The sequence below is a fragment of the Oryx dammah genome, unplaced genomic scaffold (genome assembly GCF_014754425.2).
Source record: "Oryx dammah isolate SB20612 unplaced genomic scaffold, SCBI_Odam_1.1 HiC_scaffold_4, whole genome shotgun sequence".
Taxonomy (NCBI): domain Eukaryota; kingdom Metazoa; phylum Chordata; class Mammalia; order Artiodactyla; family Bovidae; genus Oryx; species Oryx dammah.
Genome location: NW_024070188.1, coordinates 48,632,347 through 48,654,090, shown reverse-complemented (window position 1 = coordinate 48,654,090; position 21,744 = coordinate 48,632,347). Strand labels below are relative to the sequence as shown.

Below are 21,744 nucleotides of genomic sequence, written 5' to 3'. Positions count from 1 at the left end.
AGTGCAAGAGAATATGATATCATACTCCATTAAGTGAAAAGAAGTTAAATTCCACACACTGACAGAAAAGAGATAAAGGACACTAAAGGGTAATTATAGATATAAAAGTAAAATTTTTAAGTTTTATTTCTTAATACTAGGTTTTAACCTAAATTCTTTTTCTTCCCTCATATTCTTCCTAGGAAAGTAAGCAAGCTATTTGTTACCTAATTTCACGATGAAATATTCACACACAACCATCCAAAATTACAAAGGATACATTGATTTAGGACAGATATATTTTCCAGTTTTAAGGAATTATTACCAATTGGTTTCTTTCTCAAATTTTGTTTGCTGCACTACTGACATTTATTTATGGTTATCATCTTGAATGTAACATCACATAAATCACTTTTCTTACTTTAAACTGCTTACTGAAATATTTTTATTAAAGTATCTGAGAATTTTATGAGCCAACAAGGTAGTACCAATAACAGGTTTCAATTAATCTTTTCAAAAATGGGTGGATGGAAGTTAAGTGGACTTACAGGTTCAGAGAACAGACATCACAGAACTTCCCTCTCAAATTACCTGATGAAATGAGTAAATACGTATATTCTTCAAACATTAAAAATAACAAGAAAGTTTGTTATCAGCAAACAAAACAAGTAAAAAGGAATAAACAAACCAGTAAACTTTAAAAACTGACAGCCATGGAAAACTACCAAAATTCTGGTAAAACAAAAAGGCACAGCAGGATTCAGCCCCAAGAACACTAAACCCCCAAAAGCTCAATTCATAAATGACAAATCCTTGATAACTGTCACTAAACTGTCACTATTACACTCAAATATAGAGAAGCAAACTCAGTGGTTGTTCTTGTCTCAGAACACTGTAATAAAGGCTACAAGGCTCCATGATGAAGAAACAATCTGAGTTACTAGAATAAACTATGGCTCCCAACTAGCTGAAGAAAACTTTCACCCAGTTTTTAAAAGAGAATAGAACCCAGGGATTCTAACAAAAACTCAATACCTGGGCTGCATTCCCCCCAATAACTTCTTCATCACAATGTCCCCCATCCCCACAGCTGTCACTATTGCTCTAGCGTACAGAAAAGTGAGTAAACATTAAAAAAAATTTAAGCCCAAAACTGAGGTAAGAAAACTGAACTGCACTGTTAGTGGGAGTGTAAAACGGAGCAACCAGTACGAAAGAAGTACAGCAGTTTTCTCAAAAAATTAAAATTAGAACTACAATAGGACCCAGCAATCTCACTTCTGGCTATACCTCCAAAAGAACTAAAAACAGTATCTTGAAGAGAGATTTATACACTCATTGTATATATCAGCATTATTCCAACAGCTAAGAAAAGGGACCCAAATGTTCATCAACAGATGAATAAATAAACAAATGTGGCATGGACAGATAGTGGAATATCATTCAGCCTTGAAAAGGAAATATATCACATGCTACAACATGCATAAACCTTGAGGACATTATGTTAAGTGAAATAAGCCAGTAATAAGACAAATAACATATGATTTTACTTATATAAGGTATCTAAAGGATTTAAATTCACAGAAAGTAGAATGGTGACTGTCACAGGCTGGGGATAACGAGAAGCTGTTTAACTGGTAGACAGTTTCACTTTTACAGGATGAAAAAGGTATGGAGATCTGCTGCACCACAGTGTGCATATAGTCACCACTACTGAACTGGATCCTATTTAACCACACTTATAAATAAAAATTTAAAATAAATAAATAAAATCTAGTGAAGAAGGGAAAATAGATTTTCTGCTATGATCAAATTTTAGAAACAGGGCCTAGATTTACCCTCCTGCATGAAACAACCTAAGAATGAAGAAAGGGGTAAACAATCTAAAGTTCAGTGACAGGTAGGACTTACGGTTTCAACGGCTCACAGTCAAAGATGATGCTAAAGACTTGGCATGGCCCAGATATAAGGAATATTAAGTTGAGTACTTGGGCAATATTAAGTTGAGTACTTTGAAGAACCAATGAGAGTTTTAATGAGAGAAAATAACCGTGGAAAACTTGGGGCCTTCAAAGCTTATCTCAAAGATAACCCATTCTTTGAAATGCTTTTAGATAAGGCCCAGCTGTTTCTAATTACCATAGAACATCTAGGTGACAAAATGTTCTGGAATTAGCAGCAGTGGTTGCACAGGGCTTCCCTAGTGGCTCAGCAGTAAAGAAGCCACCTGCCAAAGCAGGAGAGGCAGGTTGGATCCCTGGGTTGGGAAGATTCCCTAAAGAAGGAAATAGCAACCCACTCCAGTATTCTTGTCTGGAGAATACCATGGACAGAGGAGCCTGGCAGGCTACAGTGCATGGGGTCACAAAGAACAGAGTCAGACACAACTTAGTGACTACACAACAGCAACAAAGTGGTCACACAATCTTACAAATACAAAAAACCACTAACTTATACACTTTTAGAATGGTGAATTACATTTCAACTTTCTTAATAAAGTGAAATTTGAAAAAGAAATCCAAAAATCAGTTTTTAAGATGAAAGGAAAAGGAACGTCTGACACACAGCCTATATCAAATGTGAGCTATATATGTGTTGATTATACACATTCTATACATATAGCCATAACAAAATGATTAAAAGGAAACACATCAAAAGGTTAAAATTTAATCTTGATAGCTGAGTTTTCTTCTATTTTATAACACACAGACTTTCTAAAGTTTTAACAAGCATGCATATACTTTTATAAAAAATTAACAGATGAAAAGACATGTCATTTTCCCAAGATTTTTGTTATTAACTTTAATGATTAACTGTTATATTCTCCTGTTATCCTCAGTATAAAATTGATTGAATTTTACTGATTTGTTTCAAGTGAATTAATGCCGTATTTCTAAACTCCAATTTTCCACATTTTGTAGGTCAAAGAACATAATTTAGAGAGTAAAACAAAGCCTCAACACTCATATCTGACAGCCAGACAATTAGGTAGTTTGAGTTATTCCTGGATTTGGAATTTTACAAAAACAATTTGCAAATGAAAATGTAGAAGAAACAGGAAACTAAAGAGAGCTGTTTTAATTAACTAAGTGGAAAAACAGATATGGTAGCTATAATTCTGATCCAAGTAAATGACATCATGAATCATATTGCTATTTTTAAATCTCATAAGAGTCTATTATGTTGCTCTCAGTTATCCAAGTTTGGGGTGAAAATAAATAGTATTGCTAAGTTAAATCTGCAGAGGGTTAAACATCTAAATTTTAAGCATTATTTCTACCTGGAATACCCTTGGCTCATGTCCAACCAAAGTCTCTTTCTATAGAAATCCTCCCATAATCTAATGCCAAATCCTTTATAAACCATCTTTAATTACTAATTAGATATGATTCATTTCTCCTGTAAACCACCCTAGAATTGTTTTAAATACCTATCATCAGATTATTGTTTTAATCTCATTTTTATTATTGTTTTATTCTTCACCTATCATTCTCCATCCCTCCCCAAAGAAGTACAGTGTCTCCAAGGTGAGGCCTTCTCCTTGATCTTCTAAGCACTGCCTGCGCTCTTTGGCATGGCACTTGACAGAAATGAAAAACTACACTAAACTTTGGCAAACACTATAACTTAAGAGTCTTTCTCTTCCTTTTATTTTATGAATCACAATGCTAAAAAAAAATGTAACTTAGGTAAAATGAAAGTAACAAAAATCAAAATAAATGTTCTTGTTTTTCCCATGAACTAAGTACCACAGCTGTGGTGTTGGTGATGCAGATTATGGACAGAACAACTCCAGGGATGCCTGTCACATCAACCAGGACAAGAATGGTGCACCCTGGAGATGTGCAGTGAACAATATTTCCGATCTTATGCAGTGGCTCTATCAACCACAAGGGGTGTGTGTGTGCACATGCACATGCACACACACAAATATGTTAAAAAGTTTATGTATACATGTGAAGTATTTTAATACACACACTGTCGTAGGAATGAAAATTTACCAGTAGCCTCACAGAGTATGCAGTATAGGTAACTCTGTGACTATAGTTACTCTCTGTTCAGTCTCTGTTTGCTACTAGGTCTCAACCAACTATATGAGTTTCTTTCCTTCCTTCTTAATCTTCAGTACCTGGCCCAGTCATCCTCTCAACCTGGACTGCTACCAACACTCATCAGGCCCCACCGAAAACTTTCTTTGATCTTATATCCACTGTTCTTTTCCACACAACCTCAAACTCTCACTCTCTCTAGGTCACATTCTGAACCTTCTAAGCACTTAAAACTATACCTCACAAGTGACTAATTCAAACCATCTCATTTTCGAATCATAGTCGTCCATCTTCTGGCCAGCACAAGCCAATATAAAACTGGTAAATTTTTTAAAAAGCACATGAGATAGGGGCAATAAGCATTCAGGTCACTTAGAAAGTGGTACTCCCTCTGTTAAACAAATAAATACGTATTTTATGCATGTGGTTTTCATGAGGGTATTTCTATCATTGAGAGTTTAAACAAACATTCACAAGCTACTCCCTAGTCTTCCAATATCTACCTGCTAGTACAACTCCAAACTAGAGAAGCAAATTTCATCTTAAGACAGAAAGCATTCTCATTCAAATTCCAGAGACTATTAGTCAGATATAATTTAATCTACCTCGTGAAAAAGGTTTAATGTTGAAAAAAGTGAAGAAATATTAAAGAACATGAGTAGTATATCGGTAGAAAAGAGACTTAAAAGTTGTGGTAAGTCATAAGAAAGATGTAGAGTTCCTTTTCCCTCCAAAGAAAACTAGTGAAGGTGTGGCAGACAGATAAACCACACAACCAAACAGAACAAACAGAAACATAAATAGTGCAGAACCAAGCCTACCCGAGATCACTCTGCAGAGAAAAATACAAGCGACTTGTTGTACAGAGTGTAACATACTAGTTCAGCCTACCTTTTCAAATAGCCTTGTTCACCCAAAAGCTAAAAAAAGAATAAAATCTAAGTGGTAAACTTCAGAAGAGCCAGAATATTGGGTATTCTTGCACTATCAGACATTAAATTGTATGCTTAAGTTATAGCATTTAAGTCAACCTAAAACTACCACCGGAAGTCCTAAATATTAGCAGAATAGGAAAGTGAATCAAGAAACAAAGATATACAGAAATCCTATAAATAATTTTAAAATGACATATGTAATTTAAAAGGAAAAATAAGATTGGCTGACTGATGCTGGGGCAATAGCTTAGACATTGGGAAATACATAAAACTGTATCCCTATCTTATTCCTTTTATCAAAATATACTGTGGATAGATCAAGTATTTAAATATACAAATGAAATCGCAAAAGTATCAGAAGGAAATACAGATGAGTATTATAGTAATTCTTAAGTAAAAATATCTCTTAAATAGGCACAAAAGCCAAATATTAAAAACCAAAGTATTTAACTACTATATATTAAAAAGATAACTAATAAGAACCTACTGTATAGCACAGGGAACTCAATACTCTCTAATGATCTACATGGGAAAAGAATCTAAAGAACAGTAGGGGGTGTGTGTGTGTGTGTGTGTGTGTGTGTGTGTGTGTGTGTGTCTCTGTGTGTGTGTGTGTGTCTCTGTGTGTCTCTGTGTGTGTGTGTGTGTGTGTGTGTGTGTGTGTGTAACTGATTCACTTTGCTGGACACCTAAAATGAACACAGCACTTTAAAATCAACTATATTCCAAAACAATATTTTTTTAAAACATGGTGTTCATAATTTACCTACATAAATTTATACTTGTGCCACAGAAAACACCAGAAAAAATTTTAAAACACATTTTTATAAAATATGGATCATAAAGCAATATCCCAATAAACAAAACATCTTGTAAACCAGTAAGAAAAAGATGAATATCCAATAAGAAAATGTATAAAAGATCTGAATGGGCAACTCACAAAAGAAATAACCTAACTCTGTACCATACTAAATATAGTAATAAGTGAAAAATGTTAAACCCCCTTAACAATTCACATAAATTAAGAGGTAAATATCACTATGTATCAGACACTATTATCAGCACTTTATAACCCATCCAACTTAATCTTCACAGCAGCACCAAGAACTCAGCCTAACTTCATTACAGATGAGGAAATCAAGTAAACCATAGGAGGGCCTTCATGTCATAACATATGGAGCCAATCAGGCACCATCAGTTAGAGTCAGGGCTCTTAACCACTGTGCTATATATTATCCCCTAAAATGAAAGAGTCATTTAAAATTAGAAGATTTAAAATTTTCAAAACCCAGTACACAAATCCTTTACATATGGTTGGCAGAACCATACATGTGTTCAAACTTTCTGGCAAGAAGAGTGGTAATCATACATGTCAATGTTTAAAATGGGCAATGCTCTCAAAACCAGCATAGTCCCCACAGTACAGTATAGCCTGTTACTGACCCTTCCCTGGAAGGACTGCTCCTCTTGCACTCCAAGTGGTACCGCCACCAGTAAGCTCCTGGCCTCCACCATCACCCCTCCTTGCATTTACACGTAACTCAGGCCAGGCCCTCTGGAATCTTTCCTGAGACTGATATATGGATACTAGGAGAAAAAGTTCCCTTTCTGCTTGGGTTTCAATGTAACTCGCCTCCCATGTGGAAGGAATCCTCATGCAGTGAGAACGGACAAGTAAAGCAAACAGAGAAAGACAGTGCCTGGCCAATATCACTTGAGTCCCCAGATCCAGTCTGAAGCAAATCAAGCTGAAATCTAATTATTTGTGACAATTTAGTTCTTGTTTCCTCAGTTACTTTAAGATGGACTTCAATTACTTGTAATCAAAAGAGTTTTAAATGCATATTACAGTCTCATTTCTAAGAATCTTAATTATAAAACTGCACAATTGTGAAAAGAAAAAGGTATAAGGATATGCATTCTAGTGTGTCTTTTAATACAAAAAGCTACCAAAAAGTCTAAATGTCCACCAAAAAAGGACTGGCTGAATTAATTATAGAATTGTTTGCAAACTGGCCTGATTAGAGTCACTTGGACACTTGTAAAAATTAAAGTTCAAGAGGAAGCTGACAAATGAATAATTCCAGTTGATTTGTGTTGTTGTATGGCAGAAACCAACACAATGTTGTAAAGTAATTTCCCACCAATTAAAAAAAAAACACTACCTTGGCCCTAGGGAGAGTCTAATTCACTAGGTCTAGGACAGACTATCATATTTTTTCCACTATTATCCCCTATCATTTTCATAATCAAGATAGTTTGAAAACCCCAAATTATAGTGTCTACATATGTAGTGGCCTATTACTCAGACTTTTATATGAAAAAGGTCCAAAATATATTGCTAAGTAAACAAAAGACAAGTTACAAAACACATTCAGATCTTTTCATACAAAATTATGTAATAACTATCCATACAGGTACATATTTGACCAAAGCACTCATTTTCAACCAGAGCAGAGGTACCTGTACTCAGAATCTTACTGGGACTAGAAGGATTCCCAACTTCCCCAGAGATCCTGATACATATACTGTTTAAGAATCTCTGTTCCAAGTTACTATTACTAATATGAACATGAATCCTTCAAAAGCAGGTGTTAGACTGAATGTTTTGGCACAGAGGGAAAAAACCCTGGAATAATGTTTATTAAAATGATAACAGAAATTACTTCAGGAGTGGGAATTCAGCTGATTTTTACCAACTTTTTTGTACTGTTCTGTATTATTTCAATTTTTGTTTACAATGAATTAATAGTTTTAGAATCAGGGAAAAGAAAGCTATTCATATAGGAGAAAGATAAAATACTTTTAATCAAGTAATTTTATAATTATTAAATATAGATTTTCTGGATGGGAAAATTCTTAACAGTTTCCAGAATTCAAATGTAAAAGTACAGTGGGTACTTTCAAAGGCACGATCCTCTTTGAACAAGAACTATCAATCCCTATAGCTAAAGAACCAAGGGAAAATGTGATATACCATTGTGTTCGTGCTCAGTCACATCCAACTATTTGTGACCTGATGGACTACAGCCTTCCAGGCTCCTCTGTCCATGGAATTTTCCAAGCTAGAATAATGGAGTGGGTTGCCAGTTTCTCCTCCAGTGGATCTTCCAAACCCAGGGATCAAACCCACGTCTACTGCACCTCTTGCACTGCACATGGATTCTTTACTACTAAGCCATCAGGGAAGCGTGATATGTCATATCACACAATTAATATTTGATCAACAAGTAAAACCATAAAATAAAATGAATCTTTTTCAATAAAGTTTTTTTTTCAATCACAAAGAACAAAAAAATTAAGATTTAATTTTGCTTGCTTACTCTGTATCTAAGACAACAATCAAGTGCCAGTAAGTGTAGGAAATGAAATAAATGAAATTTAACATCTTAGTAAAAACTAGATTCCATTTTTTAACTGTCAACTCTACATCAATAAAACGAAGTTTTTAAAAAACTGGATCTGATTCTAAATTTCATGCTTAATTATTAAAAATATACATTTATTTCCACAAGAAAGAAAAGCAGCAATGTTTGATTTTTTTAAAAAAGATAAAAATACAACTTACCCCATCTAACAGAGTATTTGATAAATGCATACGGAGGTCTTTACGAAATGGAAATTCCAGATTTGAAACATGAAACACTGAATTATCTCTATCAACCATAAAAACTTCATTTGTGCCATCAATCAACATCATATACCTGTAAATGAAACAGTAAGAAAGTAATATTAACAGTATAATTCAAGAATAGGGTCATAAGAAATAACAATTAAACTGTTTTTCCTTAGACTTCCAATAGCTACCTGGAATAATGTTCACCAGAGTGCCCCCTCCACCATCATTCAGATTAAAGTACCATAAATAATAAATTTGTTTTTTTTTAAGTTTTTGCTTCCTATAAAAAACACAGGGTATACAGAAATCAAAACTTTTTATGAAAACAATGTGATATTCAAAAGCAATCTTATAAACCATCTTAGGAGAGACACATTCTCTAAGTTTTATTAAACTTCAGACATCAAAGTTTATAAAACACAAAAACACACATATATGTAATTACTGCATTTTACCGGCTCAACAGCTATATGGATTAGGTACTGCTGTCTCCACTTTGCAGTAGGAAAAAAGAAAGTAAGTGATCAACAAATGCCCAGACTTCAACGTATCCTGGGTCCCTTCTACCATACAACAATAAGCAGAACAGCTAACCCCTTTCGTTGGATTAATATGATGATAAAACCAGATCCCACCATTTCAGGGACAACTATCATTCATTACTATCGAATTAAAATATTTTTTAACACAAGTTCATAAAAATTTTCATTAGTCAATCATTTCATTTCAGAAAGTGAAGAAAAACTAAAGAGCCTATTGATGAAACTGAAAGAGGAGAGTGAAAAAGTTGGCTTAAAGCTCAACATTTAAAAACTAAGATCATGGCATCCAGTCCCATCACTTCATGGGAAATAGATGGGGAAACAGTGGAAACAGTGTCAGACTTTATTTTTTGGGGCTCCAAAATCACTGCAGATGAAGATTGCAGCCATCAAATTAAAAGACGCTCACTCCTTGGAAGGAAAGTGATGACCAACCTAGAAAGCATATTCAAAAGCAGAGATATTACGTTGTCAACAAAGGTCCATCTAGTCAAGGCTATGGTTTTTCCAGTAGTCATGTATGTGAGAGTTGGACTATAAAGAAAGCTGAGTGCCGAAGAATTGATGCTTTTGAACTATGGTGTTGGAGAAAACTCTTGAGAGTCCCTTGGACTGCAAGGAGATCCAATCAGTCCATCCTAAAGATCAATCCTGGGTGTTCACTGGAAGGACTGATGTTGAAGCTGAAACTCCAATACTTTGGCCACCTGATGCAAAGAGTTGACTCATTTGAAAAGACCCTGATGCTGGGAAAGATTGAAGGCAGGAGGAGAAGGGGATAACAGAGGATGAGATGGCTGGATGGCATCACCGACTCAATGGACATAGGTTTGGGTGAACTCTGGGAGTTGGTGATGGACAGAGAGGCCTGGCGTGCTACAGTTCATGGGGTTGCAAAGAGTCAGACATGACTGAGCGACTGAACTGAACTGATCTTCCCCGGTGGCTCAGACAGTAAAGAATCCACCTGCAATGTCGGAGACCTGGCTTGGGAAGATCCCCTGGAGAAGCAAATGGCTATCCACTCCAGTATTCTGGCCTGGAGAATTCCATGGACGGAGGAGCTTGGCAAGCTACAGTCCATGGGCTTGCAAAGAGTCACACATGACTGAGTATCTTTCATTTCACTTCACCTCATATACATTAAAATGACTTTAGTCATTAGTCATCCTTCCAATGACCAAGTTACTGTCAATACATTTATTGATATATTGATATAAGTTACTGTCACTGTCTCCCAACAAGTGGATCATCAAGAATGGAGCACTAGTGCACACCATATAAAAAAATGAAGTCCAGATGAATTCAGTTGAGGAAATTACAGACTGACAGACTACACTACCAAACAGATAGCAGCAAGATTTGGGGTGAAAATGGAGACCATATCCAGGCACCAAACTCTTCAAAGAATGAGAAAAAATTGACAGCAATTAATTAGAAAGTTGAAAGACATGAGCTTCAAAGGAACAGAAGAATCACTGTGTTGTCTGGTTTGTTGTTAAATGAAACAGTGGAAGAATAATAGTCCCGATGTACCACTGAGAATGGAAGGAACATGGATCAAGTCGGTCTAATCTCCTACCCATGAGGCAGATGAAAAAAAAGGCAGCAGCAACCGAAAGATGGGAGCTGAATCAAGTTAAAGCTAGGGAAATAGAAGAAACGTTCAACTGAAGATGTGGAAGCAAACATACATGGAGGCTATTATACCAGAAGACAATTTGTTTCCCATAAACAAGTGTTCTAAGAAAACAGAGAGATGTGTTCAGTTCAGTTCAGTTCAGTAGCTCAGTCATGTCCGACTCTTTGCGACCCCATGAATTGCAGCACGCCAGGCCTCCCTGTCCATCACCAACTCCCGGAGTTCACTCAAACTCATGCCCATTGAGTCCGTGATGCCATCCAGCCATCTCATCCTCTGTCGTCCCCTTCTCTTCCTGCCCCCAATCCCTCCCAGCATCAGAGTCTTTTCCAATGAGTCAACTTTTCGTATCAGGTGGCCAAAGTATTGGAGTTTCAGCTTCAGCATCAGTTCTTCCAATGAACACCCAGGACTGATCTCCTTTAGAATGGACTGGTTGGATCTCCTTGCAGTCCAAGGGACTCTCAAGAGTCTTCTCCAACACCACAGTTCAAAAGCATCAATTCTTCAGCGCTCAGCTTTCTTCAGAGTCCAGCTCTCACATCCATACATGACCACTGGAAAAACCATAGCCTTGACTAGACGGACCTTTGTTGACAAAGTAATGCCTCTGCTTTTGAATATGCTGTCTAGGTTGGTCATAACTTTCCTTCCAAGGAGCAAGCGTCTTTTAATTTTCATGGCTGCAATCTCCATCTGCAGTGATTTTGGAGCCCAAAAAAATAAAGTCTGACACTGTTTCCACTGTTTTCCCGTCTATTTCCCATGCAGTGATGGGACCAGATGCTATGATCTTAGTTTTCTGAATGTTGAGCTTTAAGCCAACTTTTTCACTCTCCTCTTTCACTTTCATCAAGAGGCTTTTTAGTTCAGGAGAGGAGAAAGGGAGGGCTGGTTTAGGGAATAGAAGTGCGTGACAACAGGCTGAAGAGCAGCAAAATAGACCAAAGGGGCAGACATGTGGGGACTAGACTGGAAGCATGCTGTTACTAGTGTTTTCAAAATAATTAGTCCCAGCAGGCCCCTGGGGAGGAGGTGGAGGACTCCTGCCCTTGCTACATATTAAAAGAGCGGCAGCCCTAGGAGATAAGGATTGTGAAGACTCAGGCTGCACTTGGAAAAAGAAAATCAGCCTCCGTCTAGACTGACAGTGCACCTGAGAGACTCAGACCAACTGGAGGGCCAGCGGACTGACCAACAACAGCAATACGTAGCTCCCAAAGCCTTCCTGCAAGTACTTTCCAAAAGCTGCAACTCCTGGTAGAATCTAGTCTTCTTGAAGAAGTCAACCCTGCCCTGGGGGGTGTTTCATAGAGAATTTAAATCAACATAAGAACAGGTCAAGTAAAAAGCCTTCCGATACCTGCAAAAATGGTACTGAAGGCACAATCTATCATATTGTTTAAAGACCTAGGCCAGCACTGTGCAGTTTATTATTAACTTTTAGTATTTCCATGGCAAAATAATCAGGAACACTTAAGGCTTAAGAAAACATACAAGGAATTAGTTTTCCAAGTTATTAAACTTTTCCTCCAGTTTAAAAAAAAATAGAAAAACCTATTAATTTAACTTAGCCCATTATTTCCTAAACTTATTCCTGATATCTGTTAATATTTACAGAACTAGTATCCCATATTCACAATGAGAAAAGCTGGCTTACACTAATGAATTTCAGAATTCAGAAAAAAGAAATAGTTACCTCTTATGATCATATGATGACAACAGAAATTATATCTCCCTTTTTGCTGGTTGCCCAGAAGTTCAAAATTAAATACAATGTTAAAACAGAGTAAGTATTAAATCCTAGGGTGCTGGTACATTTGCTTTTTCTGTCATAATTATTCTCTATTCATTTTTTTAACACATTTGAGATAAGTATACACACACATAAATATATATGTATATACATCTTACCATCAGACTTTGCTTTTTACTTCAAAATACTATCTCTGTATACTTATGCATAAACAAGTTTAAAAGACCAAGGAAGAAAGGGCTTTAGAAGATAGAATTCACTATAAAAGACTGCTCATGGGAAACTCAGCATGCATCTACAGATATATCGTAGAAATTATTTAGTAGTTGGTATTTCAGGATTCTTCTGCATATATAAATTTTCAGGCTTTAGAACAAAAGTTTCTGGGATGTGATTTCTGGTTTGAATTCCAGTCATTTCAAATCACACGTTCTTTTGTTATGTGACATCCACAAAATGTAAGAAGTTATTTCATGTTAGGGAAGAAATAAGGAATGTGGAAATATTTTCATATCACTCCAAAGTCTCTAAATGAATAGATTCTTTAAAAAAATGAAACCATCCCAAGTACCATCAGATGCTGGCTTAGTACATAATGATGGTTCTACCTTCAGTGAAAATGGATCACTAATGCAATATGATTTCTTATTAATAATGACATAACTTCAATTGCAAATCTAATATACAGGATTACTAAATTATTTGTATAATATCCATTCTTATTAAAAGACAAAAATTAGTAAGAAGTTTCACTGAACTAGAAAGCACTGATTCATTTTTTATATTAAAGTATATATACCAAAGCCATAGTGAACTGAACTGAACTGAACCAAAGCCATATAAATAACAGCAAAGCCAAATGCATTCGTTCACTCATTCAGGCAAGGCTTGCATGATCTTAGTTCCATGACCAAGGATTGAACCCATGACCCTTGATGTGGAAGCGCAGAGTCCTAACCACTGGACCACCAGGGAAGCCTTGCATAAACTGTTTCATGGTAAATATCCTTCGAGTCACTGAGATGTGAGACAGCTATTCAAGTAAAACCACCAACTGCATATTAATACAATTCAGGAAGTACCTAATTAAAGAAAAGGAAAACTGATTTTTAAAATTGGTAACTAATAGCATCTTAAGAATTTTAATTCACAGTTCTAATACTCTCAGGGTAAAATTGTCTTTAAACATCTTATAATTTAAATTTATCACTAATATCCATTGATACAGAAAGAGATTCACAATATATTAAGTGAAGAAAGAACACCTTAAAAATCAGAATGTATGAGTATGAGGGGTAGGGAGTTAAAACTCTGAATAGCAAAACAGACAGGAAAGCCTATACCAAAATGGTAAGAACTTTCATCTCTAGGTAGAATTATTAACAGTATTTGCTTTCCTCATTATACTTTTTTGTACTTTTAAGAAATTAAAAAAATAAGCACATATTGCTTTTTCAAGCCAGGGTGGGGATGAAAATTAAAGCTACAGAAAAAAAAAAAAAAATAGAAATACAGTCTAATTACAGTCTAAACATTTTTCCTTTGGCAATAAAATAAGATGTTATGTTAAACCTCGGTCCGACACTTTGCAACCCAATGGACTATACAGTCCATGGAATTCTCTAGGCCAGAATACTGGAGTGGGTAGCCTTTTCCCTTCTCCAGAGGATCCTCCCAACCCAGGAATCGAACAGGGGTCTCCTGCACTGCAGGTGGATTCTTTACCAACTGAGTTATCAGGAAAGCCCAGTCATACCACAACAGCTTGAAAATTAGCAGGTATTTCTCCTCTCTTATATAAAGCACTCAAAGTGGGTAATAAAAACAGAAAAGTTGACTCATTTCACCATCTCTAGCCACTTTTACCAATTCCCATCAAACTAACCATAGTTTTTTCTTTTAAAAGGATTAACCAATTAATTTTTTAAAATACTAACGGGTCAACCAGGCATCAGGCACAGACTCTAGAAATATAATAATGTAAACAGCACAAGTTCTTCATCTAACTTCATATGGTTTTATACCCTTAGCAAGAAAACAAGACATTAAACAAATAATCCCAAACACAGTAAGTACTCATAAGATGAAGTTGTTGTTGTTCAGTTGCTAAGTCATGTCTGACTCTTCTGCAACTCCATGGACTGCAGCCCACCAAGCTCCTCCGTCCATAAGATTTTCCAGGCAAGAAAACTGGAGTATGTTGTTGTTTCCTTCCCCAAAGGATATTCCACCAGACCCAGGGATTGAACCCTCATTTCCTGCATTAGCAGGCAGATTCTTCACCAGTGAGCCACTAGGGAAGTACCAAAGTGAAGCACAAGATGCTATAGGAGCACACAAAAGGTACAACCTGTCAGAATTCAGACATCAGGAAAGGATCCCAGAAGGATTCTCAAGTAGCTGATAGTAACAGCAGGTTATAATCACTTAGTGAGCAATGACTATGCACAAAGGAAAGTCAAAGTACTTTACGTTAACTCAATTAAGTCTTAAAACAATCTGACCATGTAAAGAAAATTATTCTGCCTGTATTCCTGATGAGGAAACTGAAATCAACTCAGTAACCTGCTCAAAGCCATAATGCTGGCAAAACAGCAAAGCTGTTATTAAAACCTAGACAAGAGCCTATCTCGATAACCTCTACAGTATCCTGCCTCTGACTTGCACTGTGCAGGAGTTAACTGAACACACATTGTGGGGGGTGAAGGGAAAAGGGAAGGGGATAGGGGTGTGTTGTGAGAACCAGTGCTTGGTACACAGTCTGCCAGGTGCAATATCCTTAAGACAAAAACAGAAGGTTCATGCTCTGGCAACAGCAACAATAAATTCAGAATACGGAAGCATAGAGAGAAAGAAAGATAACTTGAGACTACAGAAGTAGTCAAGGACTCAGTGATTAATGAAACCATTTTTAACTTTATTCTAGAAAGCAGAAAATCCCTCTTTTGAGACAAACAGAAACCATAAAGGGTAATTCAAACCGAAGAGGTGTAATTCAGGGAACTGGTTACATAGATATTGGAAAGATGAAAAGGTAAGAAGGGAAAATGAAAATAATCAAGAGATGAGTAACTGTAGGAGGTACTCTACCCAGAGGGCTGCGGGAATAAAACGGAAGAGGCATGTTAGCAGAGGCCAGGAATTTGGAGGATGGGCACTGTGAAACATGGAAGAGGTGGGGAGGTCAATGGAGCTCAGGGCTCAAACCTCTAAGGAAGTGGCACCAAATGGCTAAGACCTGGACCTCTAAGGAAAGGAGCCCAGCATCTCAAGTTTCAGTCCTACAGATGAGTACAGAAGGAGGATCCTCAGACTGCTGAGAAGACACAGCGTCGTGGGTGAGGAAATGCAGGTGGCACTCCTCTGCCTAGAATGCACCTCCAGCAGCAGGCACGTCTGAAAGGGAGCAGTACCGTTGGTGCTTAGATTGCCAAAAGAAGCTGGGGGCGAAGTCAAAGTTGCTGCCACCTGCTGAACAGGACGCGAGCTGGCAAGGAAGTCTGAGAAATAGTTTGCACAGTTTAAAAGGGTGGAATGGGAGCTCAGAAACACCAGACCACTGAAATGCTTTTAGCTAAGTAATAGCACAATCTGACCTGCATTTTTCAAAGTTCACCCCCACATTATGTGTACTCCTATAGGGTAGGAACCAATCTGTAGACCAGAGAAATTATGAGGTTTTTACAGTACCCCAAGTGGGAATGCAGTGGCAATGATAACTTAGAGGTGTAAGTGGATAAATTCAAGACATGAAAAAGGCAGACTGACAGGATACTATGCTCCTGACAGGCAGTGGGGCTGAGGGGCAGAAGTCGAGGAGGACTTCCAGGCTTCTCGCAGGAGGAATGGTGCACTCGATTTATTGATCCATGGAGCACTGGAGGAGGAGTCGCTGTTCAGTTTAGTTGGGTGGAAGTGATGGCATGTGGACTTGGAGCTTTTCATTTTTACACTGGAAACCAAAATGCCCTAATTTTCTCTATCCCTGTGTCTAACAGGTTGGAGGCAGAATCTAAGTCAGACAACCAAATGCTACAGTGAGGCACAGGAATAGCTTAAAAGTGACTCAGAGTGACGGCAGAGGCATCATTAGCAAGCGCCAAAGGTGCCTTCCTCTTCCAAGTGTTCCTGTTCCTGACCTTGGCCCTGGTCCTTGCTGCCTGGCCTCCCTTGATTCTTACCCATTTTCTGAGACTGGTTCTCCTCAGAGTCAGCCTTCCAACATATCCCTTTGCTTACAGGAGCCAAAGTTGATTTCTACTGCTTCTAGTCAATCTAATGCTAATGGATATGCTGGGTTTGGGGTTGCTTTTTTTTCCATTTTGCCTATTATATACGGTTGAATTCATATAAGTTAAATGTGCCCATGACGGAACCCCACTGCAGTATGTTCCCCAACCTATCCTTAATACAAATGGTTACATGACACTAGCTCTTTACACAATAACCTCATGCCAAAAGATATGCCATCTATTTCCTGTCCTTGGTAACTATACGTTAAGCCCAAAGTTTACCTTCCCTTGTATCTTTTCCTCCCATAAGAATTCACTGCCAAACCTCTACTGTTTCTATACCAGCTACACTGCCTCTCATTTCTATTCCCAAAAGAATTGGTATATAGTCCCTGAAACCTAATTCCCAAGATTTAGGAGAAATAAATTCCGTTATATTAAAATTTCTTATAAAGAAAATTCACAGTTTAGAGCCACTTCCCCATATATAATTATAGACCTTCCTGACATAAGAGCAGTTAGTCAGACTCCCCCAGGCCCACCAACACCTGTCAGACCTTACTTCAGAAACGATACATGAAAAGCTGACCTGCTAAACTCCAGCTTTCTTCCTTCCCCATGGGGGCTTATGAACACTTTGCCTTTTTCTCTCACTAACTCACCACTCAGTAACTTTGATCTCTGGTAATCTTTTCTGCAAAGTATATCCATGTCCTCTTTAAGCCATTTTCCCCCATTTCTTTCAACTCTTAAAGAAAAGGGAAATGTATGTTATGCATATTTTACCACAATTTTTAAAAATGAAAAACAATAAGTTAGTCATGAGTTTTCACCTAGACCAAATAAAAAAATCAGTGTCACAGAGTCCCTTCTACAATTTCTATCATACTCTCAATCTATCTCATCTTACAAAAATGAAATCCATTTTCTCAAGAGTTTTTAAATAAGTCAAAACAGTTTTTATAAATGTCTTATATTTGCTGCAATATAGTTTGTTTGGTTACCTGTGTTGGAACAGTACATCTTGTCACTTTTCACAAGTAAGTAACTTACCTACCTTAAAAGCAAGCTTTATAGGCTAGGCTTGGAACCTAACCAGCATTCAGACTAGAATTCTATGGAAACACAACCTAAAGTCTACCAACTTAAATTACGGAATCTCAGAAAAAGGTTTCAGATAACTTAAAACATCACTGTTTATACTGCTTTCACAAAAAGACCAATATTTGATGATAAAACAATGTAATCCTACACATGAGCTTTGCTTCCAAACATAATGGCTATAATCTGCTTATCTGACACAAACATTTCAACCTTTGAAAACAAAATGTATCTGAAGGAAAAGTATGTGAGAGTTCGCTCAGTCGTGTCCGACTCTTTGCGACCCATGGACTGCAGCCCACCAAGCTCCTCCATCCGTAGGATTCTCCAGGCAAGAATACTAGAGTAGGTTGCCATTTCCTTCTCCAGGGGATCTTCCCGACCCAGGGATCGAACCCAGGTCTCCTGCATTGCAGGCAGATGCTTTAACCTCTGCACCACCAGGGAAGCACAGCTTTACCTAATCTCACCTTCCCAGAAATTCAAAGAACTCAATTAAGGTCATTCCTATGGCAAGAATACACAGAAGAACTGTACAAAAAAGATCTTCATGACCCAGATAATCATGATGATATGATCACTAATCTAGAGCCAGACATCTTGGAATGTGAAGTCAAGTGGGCCTTAGAAAGCATCACTACAAACAAAGCTAGTGGAGGTGATGGAATTCCAGTTGAGCTATTTCAAATCCTGAAAGATGATGCTGTGAAAGTGCTGCACTCAATATGCCAGCAAATTTGGAAAACTCAGCAGTGGCCACAGGACTGGAAAAGGTCAGTTTTCATTCTAATCCCAAAGAAAGGCAATGCCAAAGAATGCTCAAACTACCGCACAATTGCACTCATCTCACATGCTAGTAAAGTAATGCTCAAAATTCTCCAAGCCAGGCTTCAGCAATATGTGAACCGTGAACTCCCTGATGTTCAAGCTGGTTTTAGAAAAGGCAGAGGAACCAGAGATCAAATTGCCAACATCCACTGGGTCATGGAAAACCCAAGAGAGTTCCAGAAAAACATCTATTTCTGCTTTATTGACTATGCCAAAGCCTCTGACTGTGTGGATCACAAAAACCTGTGGACAATTCTGAAAGAGATGGGAATACCAGACCACCTAACCTGCCTCTTGAGAAATCTGTATGCAGGTCAGGAAGCAACAGTTAGAACTGGACATGGAACAACAGACTGGTTTCAAATAGGAAAAGGAGTAAGTCAAGGCTATATACTGTCACCCTGCTTATTTAACTTATATGCAGAGTACATCATGAGAAACGCTGGACTGGAATAAACACAAGCTGGAATCAAGATTGCCGGGAAAAATATCAATAACCTCAGATATGCAGATAACACCACCTTTATGGCAGAAAGTGAAGAGGAGCTAAAAAGCCTCTTGATGAAAGTGAAAGAGGAGAGTGAAAAAGTTGGCTTAAAGCTCAACATTCAGAAAACAAAGATCATGGCATCTGGTCCCATCACTTCAAGGGAAATAGATGGGGAAAGAGTGGAAACGGTGCCAGACTTTATCTTTTTGGGCTCCAAAATCACTGCAGATGGCGACTGCAGCCATGAAATTAAAAGACGCTTACTCCTTGGAAGAAAGTTATGACCAACCTAGATAGTATATTCAAAAGCAGAGACATTACTTTGCCGACTAAGGTCCGTCTAGTCAAGGCTATGGTTTTTCCTGTGGTCATGTATGGATGTGAGAGTTGGACTGTGAAGAAGGCTGAGCACTGAAGAATTGATGCTTTTGAACTGTGGTGTTGGAGAAGACTCTTGAGACTTCCTTGGACTGCAAGGAGATCCAACCAGTCCATTCTGAAGTAGATCAACCCTGGGATTTCTTTGGAAGGAATGATGCTAAAGCTGAAGCTCCAGTACTTTGGCCTCCTCATGCGAAGAGGTAACTCATTGGAAAAGACTCTGATGCTGGGAGGGATTGGGGGCAGGAGGAGAAGGGGACGACCGAGGGTGAGATGATTGGATGGCATCACGGACTTGATGGACGTGCATCTGAGTGAACTCCGGGAGGTGGTGATGGACAGGGAGGCCTGGCGTGCTGTGATTCATGGGGTCTCAAAGAGTCAGACACGACTGAGCTACTGAACTGAACTGAACTATTTTCATATTAACAAATTAAAGAGAACATACACACAAACAGTAACACTAACACCTAATCTTATCTTAAATGTTTTATTTCTGCTGTTAACAATCATTGAAACGAAGGCACGGTCCTAACATATTCTTCACGTAACTGGGAAGACATAGTTCATAAAAAACTATTAAAATTTTCAGACTTCCTTGGTGGCTCAGTGGATTAAGAATCTGACTGCCAATGCAGGGGACACGGGTTCAATCCCTGACCCAGGAAGATTCCACATGCTGGAGAGCAGCTAAGCTCATGTACCACAACTACAGAGCCCGTGTGCTTAGAGCCTGTGCAGCAAGAGAGGCCACCACAATGAGAAGCCCATGCACCACAACCAGAGAAAGTCCATGTGCAGCAAAGACGCAGTGCAACCAAAGATAAGTAAGTATTATTTAAAAAGGCAACTATCACAATTTTCACTCAACATTATAGAAGATTCCAACCTAACAGGTATTTTTACCTTGATATATTGATTGTAAAAGCACAACAGACTTCTTCAAAAGGATTGTGTGTTCTGTGTGTTAGTCGCTCAGTCATGCCTGACTCTTTGCAACCCCATGGACTGCAATCCACCAGGTTCCTCTGTCCATGAGATTTTCCAGGCAAGGATACTGGAGTGGGTTGCCATTTCCTTCTCCAGGGGATCTTCCCAACCCAGGGATCGAACCTGGGTCTCTTGCACTGCAGGCAAATTCTTTACCTGAGCTACAAGGGAAGCCCCTTCAAAAGGATTAGCTTCTTTTTAATCTTCCTATCACATCAACTTAAATTCATGAAACAGATGGGATTAAAGTTTTATAGTCTTAAATTCACTTTAAGCCCACAGCTTCAATCTATTACATGATCACTTATATACACACAGGCTTCTCTGGTGGCTTAGAGGTTAAAGCATCCACCTGGAATGCGGGAGACCTGGGGTTCGATCCCTGGGTCAGGAAGATCCCCTGGAGAAGGAAAATGGCAACCCACTCCAGTATTCTTGCCTGGAGAATCCCATGGAGGGAGGAGCCTGGTAGGCTACAGTCCATGGGGTTGCAAAGAGCCGGACACGAATGAGCGACTGAGCGACTTCACTTTTTTTTATATACACACAACAGTAATTAAACAGACAACCTGTATCATTCAATTTTAAATTGCAAAGCCCATTTACTTCCTCTCCAATTTAATTGTCAAACTTTGATCTTAACATGTTAATTGTAAATTAAATGGCAGGCCCAAAGCATACGACTGAACATTTGAACAGTTTGCCAACATTTGAATGTCTTCTACCTCTGGAGAGTCATCTTTATTTTATATGTTGTTTCTACAGCAAGTTTTCTACTATGGTATGTTCATCTAAGTTTTGTTTAAGCTTGGTACTTAGTAAGCTTTGTCTATGGAAAAATTATCAGTCAAAAAACTTTATTTCAACTTACATAATTCAACACAAATTATTCTTGAAAACCTAGGGGTACCTACCATGAAAAAAATAATCACAAGTCATCCAAGCCTTCTCACTAAAATATCATGTATGCCTATTTCTATTAATAGACAGTAATAATTTTTAAAGTGTAGATGTTTCTATTTCAAGAAACCTCCTTCAACCAGCAAGACTTAGTCTTGCGCAAAGCTTAAAACTCAACACTGCAAAAGAATCTGGCAGGCATAGGGCCCAGTATCAGTTTCTGGATTCCTCCCTCCCATTTCACAGAATTAATGACACATAATACAAATAATCAAGTTTTTAATAAGATTTAGAGTAAAC

General features: G+C 37.9%; 1 protein-coding gene and 1 long non-coding RNA gene across 2 annotated transcripts in view; one reads left to right on the top strand and one right to left on the bottom strand.

Moving 5' to 3' along the window:
- RNGTT (RNA guanylyltransferase and 5'-phosphatase) overlaps positions 1 to 21,744 on the bottom strand; it is a 241,443-nt gene that overhangs the window by 144,069 nt on the left and 75,630 nt on the right. The window contains exon 9 of the mRNA XM_040238814.1: positions 8,532 to 8,667. Within this exon, the coding sequence (XP_040094748.1) occupies positions 8,532 to 8,667 (136 nt within the window). The remainder of the gene's footprint in view (positions 1 to 8,531; positions 8,668 to 21,744) is intronic.
- Positions 109 to 16,638, top strand: LOC120862737. The gene is made up of 3 exons (XR_005720836.1): positions 109 to 120; positions 1,869 to 1,879; positions 16,561 to 16,638. It is a non-coding gene; the product is annotated as an uncharacterized LOC120862737 (long non-coding RNA).